The 26,023-nt window shown below is 48.2% G+C and overlaps 1 protein-coding gene across 1 annotated transcript in view; it reads right to left on the bottom strand.

Annotated features, from left to right (window-relative positions):
• Nucleotides 1–1,555: 1,555 nt before the first annotated feature.
• The window catches only part of HYOU1 (hypoxia up-regulated 1), a 67,986-nt gene continuing 43,518 nt past the window's right edge, over nt 1,556–26,023 (bottom strand). The window contains exons 16-25 of the mRNA XM_075328646.1: nt 21,207–21,286; nt 20,872–21,015; nt 19,406–19,584; nt 19,037–19,124; nt 17,858–17,980; nt 16,591–16,724; nt 15,760–15,844; nt 14,300–14,546; nt 14,088–14,165; nt 1,556–5,356 (exon numbers count right to left, since the gene is read on the bottom strand). Of these exons, the coding sequence (XP_075184761.1) occupies nt 5,307–5,356; nt 14,088–14,165; nt 14,300–14,546; nt 15,760–15,844; nt 16,591–16,724; nt 17,858–17,980; nt 19,037–19,124; nt 19,406–19,584; nt 20,872–21,015; nt 21,207–21,286 (1,208 nt within the window). The 3' untranslated portion in view covers nt 1,556–5,306. The remainder of the gene's footprint in view (nt 5,357–14,087; nt 14,166–14,299; nt 14,547–15,759; nt 15,845–16,590; nt 16,725–17,857; nt 17,981–19,036; nt 19,125–19,405; nt 19,585–20,871; nt 21,016–21,206; nt 21,287–26,023) is intronic.

Below are 26,023 nucleotides of genomic sequence, written 5' to 3' on the forward strand. Positions count from 1 at the left end.
GGAGGGAAGGGTCAGCGCTGCGGAGGGGAGGGTCAGCGCTGTGAAGGATTAATCTCCCAATCGCCAGCTGATGCGAGAATCACACTGCACTCACGGTACACCGACGTAATGCAAGTGCAGTGCGATGTTTCTCTCACCCCCATAGACTTGAATGGGTGCGAGTGAAACAGGATCGCATTCCACCCGCAGCATGCTGCGATTGTTTTCTCGGTCAGATTAAGGCTGAGAGAGAGAAAAAAAAAAAATTGCTCATGGGTGCTGCCCCACAGAGTAATATTGATCCGAGTGGAATGTGATTTTTTTTTTTTTATTGCATTCCACTCACTCCGTATTCCTCACCGTGTGCAGTGACCCTAATGAAAAGCATTGGAGAACTTGAGAATTTTTCCAGGAAATTTTGACTTCCATTAGACTCAGATACCTGAGTCGCACCCCAGCATGGTAGTGCTCACTCATCACTGGTTATATGTTCACACTTATTCGCCACTCCACCTTAGTCTACTACAACGATTGAAAAATAAATACCAAGGCACAAGTTTTATTTCCATCCTGTAAGCATTGATAATTCTTAGTGGTACTTTGCACGTTGCGACATCGCTAGCCGATGCCGAGCGCGATAGTACCCACCCCCATCGCACATGCGATATCTTGTGATAGCTGCCGTAGTGAACATTATCGCTACGCCAGCTTCACATGCACTTACCTGCCCTGCGACGTCGCTATGGCTGGCGGCCCGCCTCCTTCCTAAGGGGGCAGGTCGTGCGGCGTCACACAGCAGGCGGCCAATAGCAGCGGAGGGGCGGAGATGAGCGGGACGTAAACATGCCGCTCACCTCCTTCCTTCCGCATTGCCGGTGGAGGCAGGTAAGTAGATGTTCCTCGCTCCTGCGGCTTCATACACAGCGATGTATGCTGCCGCAGGAACGGGGAACTACATCGTATCTCCTATTGGGGCGACATTATGAAAATGTCCGACGCTACACAGATCACCGATTTACGACGCTTTTGCGATCGTTTATTGGCGCATCTAGGCTTTTGTACGTTGCGACGCAGTTACCGGCGCCGGATGTGCGTCACTTTCGATTTGACCCCGACGATATTGAAATAGCGATGTCGCAACGTGCAAAGTACCCCTTAGGCTCAATAGCTCTCCTGTCCAGAGCTGGGAAAGAATGGTGCCAGGTGGAGCGTCAGTTCCTCCACAAGACACGTTTTCGGCTGGACCTTGTTTGTCCGACGTCAGACCACCTGGTGCCACTGAACGCCATGTCCTGTCCTTGCGATGGTGGCTTGCAGTACCAATCTCATTGTAGGGTCACCACATACACCTTGAAGTGATGTCCAAGGGCAGAGTTTAATCTCAGGCTCATATTCCTGGCCCAAATTACCTACTGTCTACAATCACCAAAGGAGCTACTGTGGTCAGACCCCCAGTGATCTGAAAGTTATCCTTTATCCAGTGGATTGGGGATAACGTTAAACTTGACAATGCCCCTTTAATGACACTTTATCAAACAGACAGGGATCGGCGAGATTCTTAATATCACAGTCTGACTCTCAGAAATATAAAGAGCTTTATTATTTATTTTTCCTAAATTCTGCAAATGGTAAAACAGCAACAGTTATGGAAAAAAAATAAAAACAGGACGCAAATATAAACAGGAGTATCCCGGCCTATTCAGTGTGGTTAGAGAACTTTCTCCACTGTCTCGTGCCACTTTATGGAGGCCGTACATTGTCCAGCAACCAGGACTATCACATATCTTCTTTTATAATTTTTTATTCCAATGCACTCAACGAACCAAAACCACCATCTTCCGCAACGCAGCTTTGCTTTGGCAATAAGTACATTCATACAGAACCCAGTGTGGAGCTGCGGAAAGCTTCAATGCAAAAGATACGGTGAACTAAATGCCATTTCTCTCTCGCCTTATTGGGGGACACAGCATGGTCATATGTGTCCCCCAATGAAGGCTCAGAGAAAAAGATTTTACGGTGAGTACCCAAAAATCTTCCTCTCTCTCTCGCCTTATTGGGGGACACATGACCATGCTGTGTCCCCCAATGAAGGCTCAGAGAAAACGATTTTACGGTGAGTACCCAAAAATCTTCCTCTCTCTCTCGCCTTATTGGGGGACACATGACCATGCTGTGTCCCCCAATGAAGGCTCAGAGAAAACGATTTTACGGTGAGTACCCAAAAATCTTCCTTTTTGGCACCCATTTGCCCCAGACAGTAGCTCCAAAACCAAAAATTGCAAACGGTGTTGTAAAACCATATTTTTTTGCTAAAACTTGCAACTAGTTTTGGTTTTTCACCAATATTCAAAAGGTGGCAGGAAAAAAAACGGCAGTGATTGAGGGGTGGCGGGGTAACACAGAAATGTGGTATAGTGTAGCACAATTCTACTTCTTAGGACTTTGCCGCATTTTACTACAGTGTTAGACACCTGTGTAAGTGAATCTTCCCCACGGAGCAAAGGGAATTTTTTTTATAAAACCTGTTCAAAACAAGGTAACATCAGTAAATTAACGCAAAAAGGTCAAAATGGTGAAAAAAAACCAAAAAAATTGTGACCATATAGTACAAACATGACGTTGGAGAAGATACTATGGAACCAAAAAAGTAGCAGCGGTGCGGTTTCATAGGCATGAAAGCAGCCGAAAAAAAATAATTGGAAACGTAAATTTGGTGGTCAAAAAGGCAAACATATAATAAAAAGAAACAAAAACCGACATTAATTATAACAACCTAGAATTCGATTAGCTCTCTACAACAAGCTCCGGGGCGGTCTCAACAGCACTGGATCAATAGCGACGCTCTAAACATATTTCGGCGCTCAAAAGGCTACTTGTCAAAAAGGAACTGGGGCAGTCAGGACAAAGCAGCAAAAACTTTCAAAAATTTTTTTTTTTCTTTCACGTTTTGTCATTATTGGGAATATAACAGGACTATTCACAACATACATTGTACCCATGGGTTGATTATTTTAGCTCATGCCACGGGTAAACGTGTAGCCCGAGTATAAAATTGGAAGGGGACAGCTCTCCCACACATAAGGCTTTATATTTCATCGTAAGGGGGGGGGGGTTAAAAGCAAAAAAAAAAAACAAAAAAAAAAACAGACATGAAAGTAAGTGCTGATATTTAAGTGCCAAAAACTAGTTCGAACAGAACATAAAGGGTTTATTGCAAAAAAAAAAAAAAAGGCGAATGATGCAGATGCAAGAAGAAGAATGCTCCTCACCTAAACTGTACAGTTACAGCACCACCACCAAAATCTATCCAGGCCACACCACAGGACAGGATGGGTGGGGGGATGGGGACACCTTAAATAGATTGGTTAGAAAGTGGACTAGTCCGATTTATCGAACAGTATTAGATCAATTGAGGCTACTCACGGTTTCATTAGATCACAGCTGGATCTAAAGGTTGTAGTACCAGTATAATGTTATATCAGAGAATGGCCGCCTTACGGAATGCTCCAGAAGAGATAAATGGATTATTGCTGGGTGTCTGGACACTAAGACACCCACCCATCACAACAATGGGGGTCTTAAAATCTCACGGGTGACTAGATTAGTAGTGAGCATGTGCGACCACTGTGGTCTATAGAAGTGGTGGTCGCACATGCTCACTACCAGTCCATTCATACAGGAGGTTTGGGTGCCCGCTTGTTTGGATTGGTGGACAGGCTGCAAGCGTAGTCTTGTTATTTATATTGTGTATAGGTAGGTGAAGTTTTTATTATTAGAAATCTAAGTGAAGCTTTGATGAAGGTTACTAAGAGCATAGCTGGAGATCAAGAGCCCAAGTTTCAGAGGGTGAAAAATTAGATTGCCTAGTATACTCCCCTCCCCCACACTGTAAATAATCAGAGTAGTTGACAATCTTTCCATGCAGTTGATGTGATGAAGGAATCCATGTACAGTATCCTGGTCCTTGGTTGCTGGACGGGAGCCCCAAGAAATGTCTCCTACTTGTAGTCATCCCCGACTCTACTTTGGCGCAGCGTCATGTGTAGATCACGCCAAGCCACTTACTCAAAGAAGTGATCAGCAGATGTCAGCAGGTGGGAGACGTTCGAGAGTCCTGTCCGACTTGACCAATAGACTGGGGTCCTGCAAATTTACTCCTATATATTGATCAACTGTCGAGATATAAGCTTCACGATTGCCAAAAGAAGATGGGACCCTATGGAAACATTTGACGAGCCACCCCATGCACCAGATACCACAAGCAAAGGGTGAACAAGGGTGGACAAAGGTGATCAGAAGTCATGCGCTCCACTGCTCTGGTCCAAGGAGCATTTGTTTTGGGCAAGTTTTGATCAACTCCCTAATCAGTCACCCAAAAACGTGGTCAACAATCATGTCTAGATCACGCCAAGTCAGGCCACTTACTCAAAAAAGTGATCAGTAGATGCCAGCCGGTAGGAGACGTTCTCAAGGGTCCTGGCCAACAATACCAATTTGACCACAAATTTACGCAAATATTTTAACTGTTGAGGTATCTGCTTCACGATTACCAAAAGAAGATGGGACCCTATGGAAACATTTGGCGAGCCAGCCCGTGAACCAAACAGACACCGCAAGCAAAGGGTGCTTCACGCGGTCCACGGTGGTGATCCAAGGAGCATTTATTTTGGATAAGGTTTGGTCACCTCCCTAAATAAGTCACCCAAAAAAAACTTCACAGGAGGTAATAGATCTTGGAAAAATAGACAAATGTCAGAGTCCCCCCCATCCCATCCCTGCATGTGGACAAGGGGTAAGGGCGCTAACTGAAAAGGTATCATCACTGTTACCCAAAAGGGAGAATTTAGAATCTTAAGACACAGACACATTCTTTATATCGAAGCCTCTTTCTTTTTGGTGTCATTTCATCAGTAATTACATCAGGCCGGTCTCATCGGTAGACTTTATGTTGCCCCTGCAACCCCAGAACTTTGCTTTACGGGGAGAAGTTAGTTGAAGAACCTCAAAAAGAACAAAATATTGGAAGAAATTTTTCCAGAAAAAAAAAAAAAAAAAAAAAAAAAAAAATCTGCGTCTTCCGATGTTAACACCCAGAGTTAAATAAAACACAAACACACAAAAGGTAACAAAAACTTTCTAACATTGCTCGGACAGGACAGAAATATACATCTGAGGAACAGTTGTCTTTTTTTTTCCTTTTTGAAAAAAAAAAAAAAAAATTTAAACCAAAAATAAAGTTCCGTTTGTCTGAATTCATTCAGGGTCCATTACAAAAAAAGTAATGTCAATAAATATGAGTGCCAACGTAGATGGAGGATGTCACAGGGTTATAACTCAGTCTTCTCGTTCTCTTCTGGAGATTTCTGCGGCGTCGATTCTGGAACAAACGAAAAACCAAAGAAAATGGAGAAAGAAAAACAATTAGAACGTAACGGCCACGGATAATTGGAACAATGTGACATAGTATAGAGGACTCTGCAGTTTTCACGAGTCCTTAGGGCACATTTGCTGCATTTTACGGTACCAGCTTTGTGCAGAAGACGTTTTTCACGACTATTGCAGAGAATATCTACAGCGAATATTCAGCACAGGTATTAATATGGAGTCATCCACTCGGCAGCTCCTGCTCTTCTGGGAAGAATTTCTGTAAGATTTTGGAGGAGTCTGTAGGAATTTTTCCTCCTTCATCCACAAGAGCATTTGTGAGGTCAGAACGGATATTGGGGGAGGCCGGGCTCATAGTCTCCATTATTGCTGTTGGATGGGGCTGAGGACTGGCTTTGTGCGGCTGTCATGTTCTTCCCCCTCCATATCTGTATGGACCTTGTGCACAAGGCACAGTCATGAGGAACAGAAAAAGGTCTTATCCAAACTCTTCTCACAAAGCTGAAAGCCATAACTATCCACATTGTCTTGTGTTGAAGTGAAGGGAATTTTGTTACTTACCGTAAATTCCTTTTCTTCTAGCTCCAATTGGGAGACCCAGACAATTGGGTGTATAGCTACTGCCTCCGGAGGCCACACAAAGCACTACACTCAAAAGTGTAAAGCCCCTCCCCTTCTGCCTATACACCCCCCGTGGGATCACGGGCTCCTCAGTTTTAGTGCAAAAGCAAGAAGGAGGAAAGCCAATAACTGGTTTAAAAACAAATTCGATCCGAAGAAACATCGGAGAACTGAAACCATTCAACATGAACAACATGTGTACCCGAAAAAATAAAAAATCCCTAAGAAAACAGGGCGGGTGCTGGGTCTCCCAATTGGAGCTAGAAGAAAAGGAATTTACGGTAAGTAACAAAATTCCCTTCTTCTTTGTCGCTCCTAATTGGGAGACCCAGACAATTGGGACGTCCAAAAAGCAGTCCCTGGGTGGGTAAAATAACACCTCGTGATAGGGCCGAAAAAACAGCCCTTTCCTACAGGTGGGCAACCGCCGCCTGAAGGACTTGTCTACCTAGGCTGGCGTCCGCCGAAGCGTAGGTATGCACCTGATAATGCTTGGTAAAAGTGTGCAGACTCGACCAGGTAGCCGCCTGGCACACCTGCTGAGCCGTAGCCTGGTGCCGTAATGCCCAGGACGCACCCACGGCTCTGGTAGAATGGGCCTTCAGCCCTGAGGGAACCGGAAACCCAGCAGAACGGTAGGCTTCAAGAATTGGTTCCTTGATCCACCGAGCCAGGGTGGATTTGGAAGCTTGCGACCCTTTACGCTGACCAGCGACAAGGATAAAGAGTGCATCCGAGCGGCGCAGAGGCGCCGTGCGGGAAATGTAGATTCTGAGTGCTCTCACCAGATCCAACAAATGCAAATCCTTTTCACATTGATGAACTGGATGAGGACACAAAGAAGGCAAGACGATATCCTGATTGAGATGAAAGGGGGATACCACCTTAGGGAGAAACTCCGGAATCGGGCGCAGAACCACCTTGTCCTGGTGAAACACCAGAAAGGGAGATTTGCATGACAGCGCTGCTAGCTCGGACACTCTCCGAAGAGACGTGACCGCTACTAGAAAGGCCACTTTCTGTGAAAGGCGAGAAAGGGAAACATCCCTCATAGGCTCGAAAGGCGGCTTCTGGAGAGCAATTAGAACCCTGTTCAGATCCCAGGGCTCTAACGGCCGCTTGTAAGGAGGGACGATATGACAAACCCCTTGCAGGAACGTGCGTACCTGAGGAAGTCGTGCTAGGCGTTTCTGAAAAAATACAGATAGCGCTGAGACTTGTCCTTTAAGGGAGCCGAGCGACAAACCTTTATCCAAACCGGATTGCAGGAAAGAAAGAAGAGTAGGCAATGCAAATGGCCAGGGAGCAACTCCCTGAGCAGAGCACCAAGATAAGAATATCTTCCACGTCCTGTGGTAGATCTTGGCGGAGGATGGTTTTCTAGCCTGTCTCATGGTGGCAATGACCTCTTGAGATAATCCTGAAGACGCTAGGATCCAGGACTCAATGGCCACACAGTCAGGTTCAGGGCCGCAGAATTCTGATGGAAAAACGGCCCTTGGGACAACAAGTCTGGTCGGTCTGGTAGTGCCCACGGTTGGCCTACCGTGAGGTGCCACAGATCCGGGTACCACGACCTCCTCGGCCAGTCTGGAGCGACGAGGATGGCGCGGCGGCAGTCGGACCTGATCTTGCGCAGCACTCTGGGCAACAGTGCCAGAGGTGGAAACACATAAGGTAGCCGGAACAGCGACCAATCTTGAACTAAGGCATCCGCCGCCAGAGCTCGGTGATCGTGAGACCGTGCCATGAAAGCCGGGACCTTGTTGTTGTGCCGGGACGCCATTAGGTCGACGTCCGGCAACCCCCAGCAGCGACAGATCTCCTGAAACACGTCCGGGTGAAGAGACCATTCCCCTGCGTCCATACCCTGGCGACTGAGGAAGTCTGCTTCCCAGTTTTCCACGCCTGGGATGTGAACTGCGGATATGGTGGATGCCATGTCTTCCACCCACGTCAGAATCCGCCGGACTTCCTTGAAGGCTTGCCGACTGCGTGTTCCTCCTTGGTGGTTGATGTATGCCACCGTTGTGGAGTTGTCCGACTGAATTCGGATCTGCTTGCCTTCCAGCCACTGCTGGAAGGCTTGTAGAGCAAGATACACTGCTCTGATTTCCAGAACATTGATCTGAAGGGTGGACTCTTGCTGAGTCCACGTACCTTGAGCCCTGTGGTGGAGAAAAACTGCTCCCCACCCTGAAAGACTCGCGTCTGTCGTAACCACCGCCCAGGATGGGGGTAGAAAGGACTTTCCTTTTGACAATGAAGTGGGAAGAAGCCACCACCGAAGAGATTCCTTGGCCGCCTGAGAAAGGGAGACGTTCCTGTCGAGGGACGTCGACTTCCCGTCCCATTGGCAGAGAATGTCCCATTGTAGTGGACGCAGATGAAACTGCGCGAAAGGGACTGCCTCCATTGTTGCTACCATCTTCCCTAGGAAGTGCATGAGGCGTCTCAAGGGGTGTGACTGGCCTTGAAGGAGAGATTGCACCCCTGTCTGTAGTGAACGCTGTTTGTCCAGCGGAAGCTTCACTATCGCTGAGAGAGTATGAAACTCCATGCCAAGATATGTTAGCGATTGGGTCGGGGTCAGATTTGACTTTGAAAAGTTGATGATCCACCCGAAACTCTGGAGAGTCTCCAGCGCAACGTTCAGGCTGTGTTGGCATGCCTCTTGAGAGGGTGCCTTGACCAGTAGATCGTCCAAATACGGGATCACAGAGTGACCTTGAGAGTGCAGGACTGCTACTACTGCTGCCATGACCTTGGTGAAGACCCGTGGGGCTGTCGCCAGCCCGAAAGGCAGAGCTACGAACTGAAGGTGTTCGTCTCCTATAACGAAGCGTAGAAAACGCTGATGCTCTGGAGCAATCGGCACGTGGAGATAAGCATCCTTGATGTCTATTGATGCTAGGAAATCTCCTTGAGACATTGAGGCGATGACGGAGCGGAGGGATTCCATCCGGAACCGCCTGGTTTTCACGTGCTTGTTGAGCAGTTTTAGATCCAGAACGGGACGGAAAGACCCGTCCTTTTTTGGCACCACAAACAAATTGGAGTAAAAACCGTGACCTTGCTCCTGAAGAGGAACAGGGGTCACCACTCCTTCTGCCTTTAGAGTGCACACCGCTTGCAGAAGAGCATCGGCTCGGTCGGGAGGTGGAGAAGTTCTGAAGAATCGAGTTGGAGGACGAGAACTGAACTCTATCCTGTACCCGTGAGACAGAATGTCTCTCACCCAACGGTCTTTGACCTGTGGCAGCCAAATGTCGCCAAAGCAGGAGAGCCTGCCACCGACCGAGGATGCGGAGAGAGGAGGCCGAAAGTCATGAGCCGCCTTGGTAGCGGGTCTTCCGGCTGTCTTTTTTGGGCGTGACTGAGCCCGCCAAGAATCTGAGCTCCTCTGATCCTTTTGAGTCCTTTTGGACGAGGAGAATCGGGACCTGCCCGAGCCTCGAAAGGACCGAAACCCCGACTGTCCCCTCCTCTGTTGGGGTTTGTTTTGTCTGGGCTGAGGTAAGGATGAATCCTTACCCTTGGACTGTTTAATGATTTCATCCAAACGCTCACCAAACAGTCGGTCACCAGAAAATGGCAAACTGGTTAAGCACTTTTTGGAAGCAGAATCTGCCTTCCATTCCCTTAACCACAAGGCTCTGCGTAAAACCACGGAGTTGGCGGACGCCACTGCCGTACGGCTCGTAGAGTCCAGGACAGCATTAATCGCGTAAGACGCAAATGCAGACATTTGAGAGGTTAAGGATGCCACCTGCGGAACAGATGTACGTGTGACCGTGTCAATCTGTGTAAGACCAGCTGAAATAGCTTGGAGTGCCTATACGGCTGCGAATGCTGGAGCAAACGACGCGCCGATAGCTTCATAGATGGATTTCAACCAGAGCTCCATCTGTCTGTCAGTGGCATCTTTAAGTGCAGCCCCATCTTCCACTGCAACTATGGATCTAGCCGCAAGCCTGGAGATTGGAGGATCCACCTTGGGACACTGGGTCCAGCCCTTGACCACGTCAGGGGGAAAGGGATAACGTGTATCCTTAAGCCGTTTGGAGAAACGCTTATCTGGACCGCCTCTCTAAAGTCAGAGTGGTCCAGAAAAGTACTTAATTTACGCTTGGGATACCTGAAATGGAATTTCTCCTGCTGTGAAGCTGACTCCTCCACTGGAGGAGCTGGGGGAGAAATATCCAACATTCTATTGATGGACGCTATAAGATCATTCACTATGGCGTCACCATCAGGAGTATCCAGATTGAGAGCGGTCTCAGGATCAGAATCCTGATCAGCTACCTCCGCCTCATCATACAGAGAGTCCTCCTGCTGGGACCCTGACCAGTGTGATGAAGTCGAGGGCCGCTCATAGCGAGCTCGCTTAGGCTGTCTGGGACTGTCGTCCGTGTCAGAGCCTTCACCCTGGGATGCATGGGACACCCCCGGAGCCCGGAGCTGTTCCAACTGAGGGGGACCAGGGAGCAATGATTCAACAGTGCCCATGGTCTGAGTTACTGGTCTAGACTGCAAAGTTTCTAGAATTTTAGTCAGTCACAGACAATCTATCCGCAAAAACTGCAAACTCCGTCCCCGTCACCTGGACAGTATTCACAGGTGGTTCTCCCTGGGTCACCTCTAGCAGAGGCCCCGGCCGAGCAAGTGCCACAGGGGCCGAGCACTGCACACAATGGGGGTCAGTGGAACCTGCCGGTAGAGTAGCCTCACATGCGGTACAAGCAGCATAGAAAGCCTGTGCCTTGGCACCCTTGCTTTTTGCGGATGACATGCTGTTGTCTCCTCTGAGTAATCTAGGAGGGTATATAGCCAAGAATCACCAGCGACCGTACAGTGCAATGTATAGCATGCAAGCATAAAAATACAAATGTACACTTCGGCACTAGTGGGGTCAGCACCAGAGGTGCCGCTTACCGCCCGCGCAAACGCGGGTGTGTGGTCGCCAGAATCCCGTGTCTGGGTCTCCCAGAACTTGTCTCCCCTCTCCAGCTCAGACTGCACACAGGAATGGCTGCCGGCGTTCTGTGAAGAGGGGCGGACCGTGGGCGTGCCTCAGACAAAGTGCGGGAAACTGGCGTCCCACTGTGTCCAGTGTGAGGGCTGGAGTATGTAAAGTAGACTCCAGCCCTCTGCGCTGATGTTCTGTACAGCGTCCCGCCCTTCCCCTGACTGGCAGGCCTGGGGGCGGGAACGAAGCGAAACTAGGCCGCAAAAGCCGGGGACTCGATTAATAAGCGCGGCCGTCATACATGCACGGCCAGCGCGGAAGTCCCCGGCGCACCACAAGTCCCAGCCGCGCCGCAGCGTAAACTGACAGCAGCGGCCGGCGCGGCAGTTCCCAATACATTAACTCACTCAGCAGAGCTGTAGTGAGTAGTGGCACAAGCGCGCAGCGCTGTTGTCCCCGGCGCACTAACACACCCAGCAATGCTGCAGTGTGTCTGCGCGCGGTCTGTACGGGGACACAGAGTACCTTGACGTAGCAGGGCCATGTCCCTGACGATACTCAGCTCCATATCCAGCAGATTCCCCAGCGGCTGTGGATGGAGCACGGTCTCAGTGCCTGGAGACCGGTAAAATCCCACTTCACCCAGAGCAATAAGGGGGATGGGGAAGGAAGCAGCATGTGGGCTCCAGCCTCCGTACCCGCAATGGGTACCTCAACCTTAACAAACACCGCCGACAAAAGTGGGGTGAGAAGGGAGCATGCTGGGGGCCCTAGTATGGGCCCTCTTTTCTTCCATCCGACATAGTCAGCAGCTGCTGCTGACTAAACAGTGGAGCTATGCGTGGATGTCTGACCTCCTTCGCACAAAGCATGAAAACTGAGGAGCCCGTGATCCCACGGGGGGTGTATAGGCAGAAGGGGAGGGGCTTTACACTTTTGAGTGTAGTGCTTTGTGTGGCCTCCGGAGGCAGTAGCTATACACCCAATTGTCTGGGTCTCCCAATTAGAAGCGACAAAGAAATTAAGATTTCCCTTCACTGGAACTAAGTGGCCAAGGTCGCCCCCTGATAACAGCCCGAAGCATTATCCTCCTCCACCAAACTGAACAGGGAGACAATGCAGTCAGGGGGTAACATCCTCCATCACCAAACCCAGACTCCTCCGTCAGAAACAGATTAGTGTGAGCCATGACTGCACAGAATACGTCTCCTCCAGAGACCAGTGTTGGAGGCTTTACATCGCTCCATCTGATGCTCGGCATTGTGCTTGGTGATGTACGGCTCGGCATTGTGCTTGGTGCCGTACGGCTTGGCATTGTGCTTGGTGACGTACGGCTCGGCATTGTGCTTGGTGACGTACGGCTCGGCATTGTGCTTGGTGACGTACGGCTCGGCATTGTGCTTGGTGACGTACGGCTCGGCATTGTGCTTGGTGACGTACGGCTCGGCATTGTGCTTGGTGACGTACGGCTCGGCATTGTGCTTGGTGCCGTACGGCTTGGCATTGTGCTTGGTGACGTACGGCTCGGCATTGTGCTTGGTGACGTACGGCTCGGCATTGTGCTTGGTGACGTACGGCTCGGCATTGTGCTTGGTGACGTACGGCTCGGCATTGTGCTTGGTGATGTATGGGCTTGGCATTGTGCTTGGTGATGTACGGCTCAGCATTGTGCTTGGTGATCTATGGGCTTGGCATTGTGCTTGGTGATGTACGGCTCGGTATTGTACTTGGTGATGTATGGGCTTGGCATTGTGCTTGGTGATGTACGGCTCGGCATTGTGCTTGGTGACGTACGGCTCGGCATTGTGCTTGGTGACGTACGGCTCGGTATTGTACTTGGTGGTGTATGGGCTTGGCATTGTGCTTGGTGATGTACGGCTCGGCATTGTGCTTGGTGACGTACGGCTCGGCATTGTGCTTGGTGATGTACGGCTCGGCATTGTGCTTGGTGACGTACGGCTCGGCATTGTGCTTGGTGACGTACGGCTCGGCATTGTGCTTGGTGACGTACGGCTCGGTATTGTACTTGGTGATGTATGGGCTTGGCATTGTGCTTGGTGATGTACGGCTCGGCATTGTGCTTGGTGACGTACGGCTCGGCATTGTGCTTGGTGATGTATGGCTCGGCATTGTGCTTGGTGATGTATGGCTCAGCATTGTGCTTGGTGATGTACGGCTCGGCATTGTGCTTGGTGATCTATGGGCTTGGCATTGTGCTTGGTGATGTACGGCTCGGTATTGTACTTGGTGATGTATGGGCTTGGCATTGTGCTTGGTGATGTACGGCTCGGCATTGTGCTTGGTGACGTACGGCTCGGCATTGTGCTTGGTGATGTACGGCTCGGCATTGTGCTTGGTGATGTACGGCTCGGCATTGTGCTTGGTGATTTACGGCTCGGCATTGTGCTTGGTGATGTACGGCTCGGCATTGTGCTTGGTGATGTATGGGCTTGGCATTGTGCTTGGTGATGTACGGCTCAGCATTGTGCTTGGTGATGTATGGCTCGGCATTGTGCTTGGTGATGTACGGCTCGGCATTGTGCTTGGTGATGTATGGGCTTGGCATTGTGCTTGGTGATGTATGGCTCAGCATTGTGCTTGGTGATGTATGGCTCGGCATTGTGCTTGGTGATGTACGGCTACTTCAGCTGTTCGATAATGAAGCTCCCGGCAGGCGCAGTGTTTGTGCTGATGTTACCAGAGGAGGTCTGGACTCTGCAGTTATGGGGTCAGCAGAGTGGTGGTGACTTTTCCTCCGCACTCGGCCCCCCCGCTCTGTAACATTACGGGGTCTCCACTTTGTGGCTGAGTTGCTGTGGTTCCTTCCACATCTCAATAATATCACTCACAGGTGATGGGGAAGATTCAGGAGGAAAAAAAAAGGTCATGAACAGACTTGTTACACTGGTGGCTCCTATTACAGGATGCGCTGGTATCAGTGAGCTCTTGAAAACGAGGCATTCTTTCACAATGTCCCTTATGTTTTTTAGGTTTATGCTATACTAAAACAAATCTGCACAAGCCGCTGTTCCTTAGGGAATAGCCTGGATGCAATATTCCAATTCATTGATACATACTCACAATCTTACAAAGTGACCAGAGCTTTAAAATTCTTGTGCATGGACCGGATTACCTGCTTCAGAGCCGGCTAATTCTGGCACCTTCTCTTCCACCGGAGGCTCCTGCGCAGGCTCAGGGTCACTGGGTGGCTCTGCGGAAAATAAAATATAAATCTATAAAAATTCACTAGAAGTAATTTAGTTAATGATATCTAATGACGGCACTAATCTGAACAGAAGCGAATGTGTAAAAATGGTGGAAAGGTAGGTTGTAACAGTCGCTCACCTTCCGTGCCCTCTTTTATGGTTTTCTCCCCCGTGTCCGTTGTATTCTTATCGCCGTTGTCCGATTTTGTTGTGTTGCTCTTCGGCTTGGGCTTCGGTTTAGGTTTGGAAAACTTGGCCTTGTTTAGCAGGTATTGAATTTCCCTGTCCAAGGCCGCTAATTTTTGCTCAATATCTTTAGACAACAAGACTGGTTTTTCGGTGGCCGGTAACTTGGCTTGTTCTGCCAACGTTTCGTTTTTCCATACCTATGTAGAAAAAGGAGAAAAGTATTAACCATTATGTTCTGCTCTGCATTTCAGAGCCCTGTCTGCAGCAATCAGTAAGGGGTACTTTGCACGTTGCGACATCACTACTGCGATATCGTCGGGGTCAAATCGAAAGTGACGCACATCCGGCACCGGTAACGATGTCGCAACGTGTAAAGCCTAGGAGAGAAGATGAACGAGCGTGAAACAGTCAAAAATCGGTGATCTGTGTCACGTCGTTCATTTTCATAATGTCGGTGCGTCCGCAGGTACGATGTTGTTCCTCGTTCCTGCGGCAGCACACATCGCTGTGTATGAAGCCACAGGAGCGAGGAACATCTCCTTACCTGCCTCCACCGGCTATGCGGAAGGAAGGAGGTGGGCGGGATGTTTACGTCCCACTCATCTCCGCCCCTCCGCTTCTATTGGCCGCCTGCCGTGTGACGCCGCACGACCCGCCCCCTTAGGAAAAAGGTGGGTCGCCGTCCAGAGCGACGTCGCAGGGCAGGTAAGTGCGTGTGAAGCTGCCGTAGCGATAATGTTCGCTACGGCAGCTATCACAAGATAACGCATGTGCGATGGGGGCGGGTACTATTGCGCTCGGCATCGCTAGCATCGGCTGGCGATGTCGCAGCGTGCAAAGTACCCCTAAGTTACCACTGACAACCCTTTTAGGATGGGGCCACACAAGCATATCGCATCGGATGCCATATGCTTATGACCCTCGGCTCCCGCTGTGTTGCAAGTGTAAGCCGAGCATCATGCCACTGTGATCCGATCCTGCAATCAGATCACAGCTGCGGAGGAGAGGGAGAAATTAATCCCCCATCTCCTCCATTGTCAGCTGAGGTGAATATCACACTGCAGTCGGGTGTCATCCGAGTGCAGTGCGAGGTTTCACTCAACTATAGACTTGTATAGGTGCGAGTGAATAGTGATCGGATTCCACCATGAGTGATCTGATCGGATTCCACCATGCTGCAACTGTTTTCTGGGCTAAGAATGGGTCCGAGTGGAATGCAATTTTTCTTATCACATTCCAATCGGGCCTTTTTACTCGCCATGTGTAATAACCGTTAAGAGAAGGGTGGGGAGCAATAGAGTCCCGGTGGTACAATGGCGGGGAATACATTAGGAAAGCAATGGTTCATTTCTAATTTCATGCCATTTATAGCCAAATTTTTGTTAATCCCTTGAAAACTCCTCGTCTTACCCCGGTGTCATTAATGAGCTTTTCTAGTGTATTTAGCTCAACTTCTGTGAATATGGGGTCCTCATCAATGAGCATTCTAGCGCTCCTAAAAAGAAAGGAGAAAAAATAAAGAGAAAATGCAAACATTAGAAATCAAGAGAATAGATCTGGCAATATAGGCAAAAGAGGATGTAAATTCAGATGGGGATTTCAATTCCCATTGAATCTGGGTGGAAAGAGCTTTAACAAAAACCCAAAACCTCATATACTCAACCACTGCCCGGTAATTATGATTTGCACAGATGATAATGGACAAAAGACAATTATCAAAGAAGGCTGGACACCATTTGGCTGAAATTTGTGCAAATCAAAATGGCAAAAAAAAAAAAAAAAAAGGGATTCTGGCAAAATTTAATTTGCCAGAATCCCTTTTTTTTTTTTTTTTGGGACAATTTGGAACAAATTTGTAATTGTAAATTTGCAATTTGTACTGAATGCATTTGTGACCCAATTGAGATTGCACTTGGCGATACTGGTAAGGATAATGTAGTTGTATCACAATTGAGTCATGTCCCCCACGATCAAGCACAAATAAACAAGACGCCAACATATACTAATTCCAATAATTTAACGTTTTAACCCCTTAATGACCACCTAACGTCTTAATGGATGGTGCAGGTCGTCAGGTTGCTTCTAAGTTTTGTAGTAGAGGGGTTAAAAAGGTCCTCGAGGAACATCTTGGCCAATCAGCATGGACAAGTGCCAGTTTCCGCAGTAGGAAGCCCCCTGATAAATTATAGGCAGGGCTCTCAGCGCCCACTGGTAACATCTACTTCCACACAGGTCACTTACTTCAGAAAAATAGAAGAGTGATTGAGCAAACTATCGAGAGTCGCCAACTTGTCCGGCCACTTTCTCCTCTCCTCCACCTTGAAAAATAACGACTTGCACGCCTTCTTCAGCTCACTCAGCTTGTCCTTCAGCTCCTGCAATAAAAGGCAATAATTGTCATAAGCAAATTCCACCTTAACCATTGTCTGGTACCATGAAAACAAAAATAAAAATCACATGTTGTACCAATCTGCATGGGGGTCATATTGACCTCCATGGTACCAGACAAGGGTTAATGGGAACCTGTCATAAGTCCGTGGATAAAATGAACCAGATGTGAAATGGTGCAACATTTCGAATAAAAGTTTTCAAAAGTGCCGGATATGGGCAGAAACGTCCGCCGAGTGGCTTCTCGCAGCTCATCCCTCTCCAGATCAGCTTGATAGTTGTAATGAGTAAATTCACTTTTGAAATGACACTTAAAAGGGGTTGTCCACTACTTTTACACTGATGGCCTTTCCCTAGGATAGGTCATCAATGTCTGATCAGCCGGGGTCCGACACTCCGCACCCCCGCCGATCAGCTGTTATTGGTCCCAGAGGCGGCAGCAGGTAATGCTCAGCTCCGGAGCTGCTCTGTCTTCTGATCGTGGCCGGCTACTGCACATCCATCTCCTATTGATCTGAATAGGAGGCGGATAGACAGTACCCGGCTGCGGCCACTACCAGATGACGGAGCAGTTCCGGAATGGAACTCCGTTCCGGCTGCTGCCACCAGCCAAGGACAGCTGATTGGCGGGGGGAGGGGGAGGGGGCGGGGCCGGGGCCGGAGTGTCAGACTCCGGCCGATCAGACATTGTTGACCTTTAATATAAAAGCCGTGGAGAAACTCTTTAAACCACAATTGCTCTTTACCTTCTAGAAGTGCAAAATACTATAATGACTCCTGAAGGGAGGGGGGGGGGGGGGAACAGACCCCATTATGGAAGATGGCAGGGGGCAAAACCTATATCCAAGATTATTTATTGTCCCTTTAAGAAGTTGACCTGAGTGGTCCTAAATCACTTTAGAGAGATAAGGAGGTGGGGGGCACAGAACCTGCTGCTAAGTGGGGGATTTTGCAGCCTGCTATGTACTGTGATGCATAGAAGCTGTAGGAGGCAAATGGTCTGACATTTCGGGGTTTTTTAGTGAAATTTAACAAAAACACAAGACAGTGTCCATATTCTGTATATCGTTACAACAATAAGACATATCTAGGCTATACATTTCGGTTTTTATTCACGTACCTTAGTAGTTGCTGTGTATCCTTCATCCTCTAACCAGGTTGAGGCTTGGCCGAGTTTGCTGGATATTTCCTCCCTCTGGTCCTTTGTGGACACTTTACGGAACTCACTTTGTCCTAGTTTATCCTAATGCAAAAGTGTACACAGTGTGAGCACAAAAATTACAATATATACTACTAATATATAATATAATATAATAAATATATAATATAAATATATATATATATAAAATATATATATATATATATTATATATATATATATATATATTATATATATATATATATATATATATATATATATATATATATATATATATATATATATATATATTAAAAAAAAAAAAAAAAAAAAAACGTCCAGGCAGACAACATGGAAATCCTGTCCTTAAAATAGGTCATCAGTGTCAGATTAGTGTGGGTCCAATACCTGGAACGTCACCGGAGCAGCCATTTTCGGCACTGAATGGAGATGAAGAGCGCAGCTCATTGCCAGTGTGAGTGAAATACTCTGCTTTTATGCCCTTGGAACTCCAAATTAATAAGATTTGGAGGAGTTCCATGAAACCACCTGACAGTGTTGTAAGTTGTTAATATACTTAAAGTTTTTTCTGAATCCACATTGTCATAATTTGTAAGAAAGTGTCATGATGGTTCCCTACCCATCTATGTTGTATTCTAAAATGTTAAATAAAGAATTAAAAAAAAAAAAAAAAGATTGGAGTTCCAAGATTTGCAGCACAGTATAGCCCGGTGTACTGAGAGATTCTAGTTTATGACATGTGACCAGCTTATATAGTACCTCACACAAAGAAATTACCATGCACCAATAAGAGCCGCAGGGGTGTGTGCAGAAAAGTGAAACCTCCCCACCAATCAGTGTAAGCTGAATCCTATGACAGCAGTTATAAGACAAGATGGTTTCTATAGAATACAAAATGGCTTGTATTGTCTCACACAAGGGATGCAGATAAGCTCCCAGTATCTGAGAATTACCCCTAGACATTGATCAGAGCGGTGCCGATCAGCTCCATTCATTGCCGACATCAGACCGACGTTTCCAGAGCTGATCAGTTTGGGTTTCTCCAGTCTGGCATGGATGACCTATCCTAAATCGATAGGCCTTCAAGAAGCTCGGGACAACCCCTTTAATGCCCCCTCGCGTATAAATAAATCTTTCCTACCTGCGTTTCAAAAATAAAAGCTTCTAAGCTATTTGCAGCTTTTTCTCGCTCTTGTTTCTCCAGGTCCCGTTCAGTGAGATCCTGCAACCTAGAGGCAAAAGTAACAGATTATTCTTCACATTCACGAGGACGGGTCCAGTCCAAGTTTTACTTTAGGTGTTCTGAGGGGGGGGGTCAAGACTTTTTTTTTTTTTTACAATTTACCAACTTAACTTAGGGAAGCATTTAAAGGTCTATTCCATTCTCCAGAAAAGCTCCCCTCCCCCATTGGACTTGTGTCCATTCTAAGGCAACGAGGATACCAGATTAACACTGCACTTGGCTTTCTTCAGATGTCTACAGATTCTTTTCCTAATAACATATACTCACTTTTTAATAGATTTCTTCACTTCGTCTTCATCGAGATCTGGTATATCATTAATGGTCTGACCGGCTCCAATCTCATCGACAAGCTTCTGCTTCTTGGGAGCAGCCGGCTTTTTGGCCTCTTCTTCCGGTTGCTTTGAAGATTCGGCTTCTTTTGCCGTTTCTTCTTTGTCCTTCGTGTCCTACCAGAATCATTAGAGTATAGATTTTTAAATTAACAATGCAGCATTTTGGAAGAAAACTAAGTAAGAGTATGAAAAGGGGATGTCCAGGACTCTTGACATGGAAGCCTATTCTTAAGGCCAGAGTCACACTTGCAATTGACATGCACAAGTCTCGCATCGCATCACCCTGCACGACCTGTCACTCTCAGGATTGGAGAGTCTCAGCTGCATAGAAATACAAGCAGCCGAAAGGCTCCTGTCGGGAGTGTGCGCGTCCGTGCTGGGTGATGCGATGCAAGACTTGTGCAAGTCAGTCGCAAGTGTGACTCCGGACAAAGAGAGATAATCAATATCAAATCTATAGGGGGTCTGACCCAAAATCAGCAGTCTACTGGTCTACTGAAAGTACAGTGAACAGAACCTGAACACCACAGTGCTGTACACAATAGTGGTCATTCTGAGGTACTGCAACTAAGCTCCTGTTGATGTGAACGGGAGCCAAGCTGAACTATATAAGAATGACCACTACACAGTGTGCAGAGCTCCATACATCCAGATGCCACAGAACTTGCAAACGGCTGATTAATGGAGGTGTCAGGTTTTCGCACCTCACCCAAGCCCATCAATAAGCTTTCAAGAGCAAAAGTCCTGGATGACCCATTTTAAAGGGGAACCGGTCACCACTTTTTCGGCTTATAAGCTGCGGCCACCACCAGTGTACTCTTCTATACAGCATTCTAACTTACTGTAAATAAGAGCCCAGGCTGCAGTGTATAAGAGCCCAGGCCGCTGTGTAGAATATAAACACTTTATAATACTTCCCTAACTGTTGCGCTGCAGTGGATTCTAGTCAGATGGGTGTCTCCGTTGGCGCCTCTTTTGGCCATCTTTGTCCTTCTTCTGTAGCCGCGGTGCATGATGCGTCCTACGTCATCCACACTAGCCGGTATTGAGGTCCTGCTCAGGCGCACTTTGATCTGCACTGAGCAGGGGAGATCAAAGTATTGTAGTGTGCCTGCGCAGGACCGGCGAGTGTGTATGACGTAGGACGCGTCATGCACACAGACTTCAGAAGGAGGACGAAGATAGCTGAAAGAGGAGGCCCCGACACCGGCGAGCGGAGACGCCCATCTCACTAGAAACCTAACGGTCGCGCTTAAGTGTTTTTTTTTGTTTCACACAGCGGCCTGGGCTCTTATATACAGCATGTTAGAATGCTGTATATAAGAGCCCACTGGTGGTGGCCACCGCTTATAGGCCGAAATACTGGTGACAGGTTCCCTTTAAGTGCACTTTGTGGTTTACCTTGCTTTCTTTTTCACCCTCTTTTTTCTCGTCGTCTTCTTTATGGCCCTCTGCTTTGGTGTCCGATTCCTTTTGGTCACTCGCTTGTGTTGCAGACTCTTGATCCTCTTCTTTGGTGGGCTCAGTCGGCACCTCCTCTTCTTCCTGCAAAATATATATATATTAAAGAAAAAAAAACACTATGGTCTGAGTCCATCCTTTTTATTTTTATTGAAGAGATGCAGCGTAAAATGACATCTGGGGAACGACGCATTTCCAAGTCTGCCGCAACAGCAAATATCTGCTTGTTGTTTTGGATGATGCCGCATAACTAGATCTGAATGTGACGTGCTCACCTGAACTGTGTCTGTGGCATTGTCCTTACTCTCTGCGGTGGAACCGCCTCCGAACAGACTTGATATAGTATTTCCCAGCTCTGTAGAGGCCAAAAGAAAAGACACGTATGTACGCAGTACATTTCAACATAGTATAAATGACTGCGATAGATTACAGTACAAACATTGAGGTTAAAAAAAAATCCGCATATAGTGAGAAATATTATGTTGCACCATAAGTTTGGAAGCCTGAATGTGTCTCTTCTGCAGCGAGATGGACCTGTGACGATGAGGTCGGGGTACATGAATCCCATGGGAGGCACTGTTCAGGCTTTCCACAGCGGCTGTGGTCATATTTATTGATCACTTTAGAAGGGTTGCACAGCGCTGCTCATAGGAATGACTAGAGTTGAGCGGATGGGTTATAATCCGTGTCCGGTGGATCCGGATCGGGTTGCCGCAGAAGTCCGGATCCGATCCGGAATCTGCGTCCATGTAAATCAATGGGGAGAGAGAGAGAGCGAACGAGAGAGAGAAAGGAGAGAACGAGAGAGAGAGAAAGGAGAGAACGAGAGAGAGAGAAAGGAGAGAACGAGAGAGAACGAGAGAGAACGAGAGAACGAGAGATGAGAACGAAGAGAGAGAGAGAACGAGAGAGAGAACGAGAGAGAGAACGAGAGAGAGAACGAGAGAGAGAACGAGAGAGAGAACGAGAGAGAGAACGAGAGAGAGAACGAGAGAGAGAGAGAGAGAGAGAGAGAGAGAGAGAACGAGAGAACGAGGAGAACGAGAGAGAGAGAGAGAGAACGAGAGAGAGAGAGAGAACGAGAGAGAGAGAGAGAGAGAGAACGAGGAGAGAGAGAGAGAACGAGAGAGAGAGAACGAGAGAACGAGAACGAGAGAGAGAGAACGAGAGAACGAGAACGAGAGAGAGAACGAGAGAGAGAGAGAGAGAGAGAGAACGAGAGAGAGAGAGAGAACGAGAGAGAGAACGAGAGACAGAGAGAGAGAGAGAGAGAGAGAGAGAGAACGAGAGAGAGAGAGAGAACGAGAGAGAGAGAGAGAGAGAACGAGAGAGAGAGAAACGAGAGAGAGAGAGAGAGAGAGAACGAGAGAGAGAGAGAGAGAGAGAACGAGAGAGAGAGAGAGAGAACGAGAGAGAGAGAGAGAACGAGAGAAAGAAAGAACGAGAGAACGAGAGAAAGAAAGAACGAGAGAGAACGAGAGAGAGAGGAAGAGAACGAGAGAACGAGAGAGAGAACGAGAGAAGAAAGAACGAGAGAACGAGAGAGAGAGGAGAGAACGAGAGAACGAGAGAGAGAGAACGAGAGAGAGGAGAGAACGAGAGAGAGAGAGGAGAGAACGAGAGAGAGAGAGGAGAGAACGAGAGAGAGAGAGAGGAGAGAGAACGAGAGAACGAGAGGAGAGAACGAGAGAGAGAGAACGAGAGAGAGAGAGAGAGAGAACGAGAGAACGAGAGAGAACGAGAGAACGAGAGAGAGAGAGAGAACGAGAGAGAGAGAGAGAGAGAGAACGAGAGAGAGAGAGAGAGAGAACGAGAGAGAGAGAGAGAGAGAGAGAAACGAGAGAGAGAGAGAGAGAGAGAACGAGAGAGAGAGAGAGAGAGAGAAGAGAACGAGAGAGAGAGAGAGAGAGAGAGAGAACGAGAGAGAGAGAGAGAGAGAACGAGAGAGAGAACGAGAGAACGAGAGAGAGAACGAGAGAGAGAGAACGAGAGAGAGAGAACGAGAGAGAACGAGAGAACGAGAGAGAACGAGAGAACGAGAGAGAACGAGAGAGAGAGAGAACGAGAGAGAGAGAGAACGAGAGAGAGAACGAGAGAGAGAGAGAGAACGAGAGAGAGAGAGAGAGAACGAGAGAGAGAGAACGAGAGAGAGAGAGAACGAGAGAGAGAGAGAACGAGAGAGAGAGAGAACGAGAGAGAGAGAGAACGAGAGAGAGAGAGAACGAGAGAGAGAGAGAGAGAACGAGAGAGAGAGAGAACGAGAGAGAGAGAGAACGAGAGAGAGAGAACGACGAGAACGAGAGAGAGAGAACGAGAGAACGAGAGAGAGAGAACGAAGAGAACGAGAGAGAGAGAGAAACGAGAGAACGAGAAGAGAGAGAGAGAGAGAACGAGAGAGAGAGAGAACGAGAGAGAGAGAGAGAACGAGAGAACGAGAGAGAGAGAGAACGAGAGAACGAGAGAGAGAGAGAGAGAACGAGAGAACGAGAGAGGAGAGAGAACGAGAGAACGAGAGAGAGAGAGAGAGAACGAGAGAGAGAGAGAGAGAGAGAGAGAGAGAGAACGAGAGAATGAGAGAGAGAGAGAGAACGAGAGAGAGAGAACGAGAGAACGAGAACCGAGAGAACGAGAGAGAGAACGAGAGAGAGAGAGAACGAGAGAGAGAGAGAGAACGAGAGAGAGAGAGAGAACGAGAGAACGAGAGAGAGAGAACGAGAGAACGAGAGAGAGAACGAGAGAGAGAGAGAGAGAACGAGAGAGAGAGAGAGAGAGAACGAGAGAGAGAGAGAGAGAGAACGAGAGAGAGAGAGAGAGAGAGAACGAGAGAGAGAGAGAGAGAGAGAGAGAGAACGAGAGAACGAGAGAGAGAGAGAGAACGAGAGAGAGAGAACGGAGAGAACGAGAGAGAGAGAACGAGAGAGAGAGAGAGAACGAGAGAGAGAGAGAGAACGAGAGAACGAGAGAGAGAGAACGAGAGAGAGAGAACGAGAGAACGAGAGAGAGAGAGAGAACGAGAGAGAGAGAGAGAACGAGAGAGAGAGAACGAGAGAACGAGAGAGAGAGAACGAGAGAGAGAGAACGAGAGAACGAGAGAGAGAACGAGAGAGAGAGAGAGAGAACAAGAGAGAGAGAGAGAACAAGAGAGAGAGAGAGAGAACGAGAGAGAGAGAACGAGAGAGAGAGAGAGAGAACGAGAGAGAGAGAGAACGAGAGAACGAGAGAGAGAGAACGAGAGAACGAGAGAGAGTTCACTATACACAAGAGGGCGCTATCACACCAGGCACACATACAGAACAGCAACCCCAGCTCCTACCATCATAAAGCCCTGCTGAGCCGGAGCCCAGAGCAAGCCAAGAACTGCGGCAGCCAAAGTCAGCAACACACCCTGACAAAAGCCCAAATAAAAGAGATCTCTGAGAGCTGCAAGATGCAATACATAGAGGACTGGAAGAGTGAATTAGAGAACTCCAGAAACTCACCATCTACCGGTCACTGCGGAGGGACTACACTCTGGCCCCATATCTGGAAAGGCTACGCCACCCCAAAGACAGGCAGACTCTGAGCCTGTACAGACTGAGTGCCCACAGCCTAGAGGTGGAAACAGGCGGCGGCACCGACAGACATACAAGCCGCGAGAGAACAGACTGTGCCAGCACTGCCAGCAGGGGGCTCTGGAGGACGAGACGCATTTCCTACTGCACTGTGACAAATTACTCAGCAGTGAGGGGCTCCCACTTCCAGAAATTTACCACCCATAGCCCGGGCTTTCCATCCATGGATGAGGACATGAAACTCCGCTTCCTACTGGGGGAAGAGGAATCAATGGTGGAGATCGCCGCCCAATATGTCACCACATGTCATAAGCTGAGGGGAACCTAAGACCCCTAAATGGACTGTCAGAGCCCAAATTGTGCCCCCCCAACTCCCCATAACCCTGATCCCCTCCCACCACACTTACTGTATTTCTCCTGCTTTGGCAACACTAATTGTATTTTGGTCCTGCCAATAAAGCATATTTGAATTTGAATTTGAATTTGAGAGAGAGAGAACGAGAGAGAGAGAGAGAAACGAGAGAGAGAGAGAGAACGAGAGAACGAGAGAGAGAGAACGAGAGAACGAGAGAGAGAGAACGAGAGAGAGAGAGAGAACGAGAGAGAGAGAACGAGAGAACAAGAGAGAGAGAACGAGAGAACAAGAGAGAGAACGAGAGAGAGAGAGAGAGAACGAGAGAGAGAGAGAACGAGAGAGAGAGAACGAGAGAGAGAGAGAGAGAGAGAACGAGAGAGAGAGAGAGAGAGAACGAGAGAGAGAGAGAGAGAGAGAGAGAGAGAACGAGAGAACGAGAGAACGAGGAGAACGAGAGAACGAGAGAACGAGAGAACGAGAGAGACGAGAGAAGAGAACGAGAGACGAGAGAGAGAGAACGAGAGAACGAGAGAGAGAACGAGAGAGAGAACGAGAGAGAGAGAGAGAGAGAGAACGAGAGAGAGAGAGAGAGAGAACAAGAGAGAGAGAGAGAACGAGAGAGAGAGAGAGAGAACGATGAGAGAGAGAGAGAACGAGAGAGAGAGAGAGAGAGAGAACGAGAGAGAGAGAGAGAGAACGAGAGAGAGAGAACGAGAGAGAGAGAGAACGAGAGAACGAGAGAGAGAGAACGAGAGAGAGAGAGAGAACGAAGAGAACGAGAGAGAGAGAACGAGAACGAGAGAGAGAGAACGAGAGAACGAGAGAGAGAGAACGAGAGAACGAGAGAGAGAGAACGAGAGAACGAGAGAGAGAGAACGAGAGAACGAGAGAGAGAGAACGAGAGAACGAGAGAGAGAGAGAACGAGAGAGAGAGAGAGAGACGAGAGAGAGAGAACGAGAGAGAGAGAACGAGAGAGAGAGAACGAGAGAGAGAGACGGAAACACATACGTCCTGGGAGATGAGCCCTTCTACAGAGACTCAGTACAGACAACAAGAAACAGCTATGACAGAGTGGTGAATAAAAGCGGCAGAAAACTGCTGAACCTGTGCCGGAGCTTGGGGCTGCATATACTGAACGGGCGCACCAGGGGGGACTCATTAGGGAGATTTACACTAAACTCCCAC

This window comes from Anomaloglossus baeobatrachus, chromosome 11, assembly GCF_048569485.1.
Source record: "Anomaloglossus baeobatrachus isolate aAnoBae1 chromosome 11, aAnoBae1.hap1, whole genome shotgun sequence".
In the NCBI taxonomy this organism is placed as follows: Eukaryota; Metazoa; Chordata; class Amphibia; order Anura; family Aromobatidae; genus Anomaloglossus; species Anomaloglossus baeobatrachus.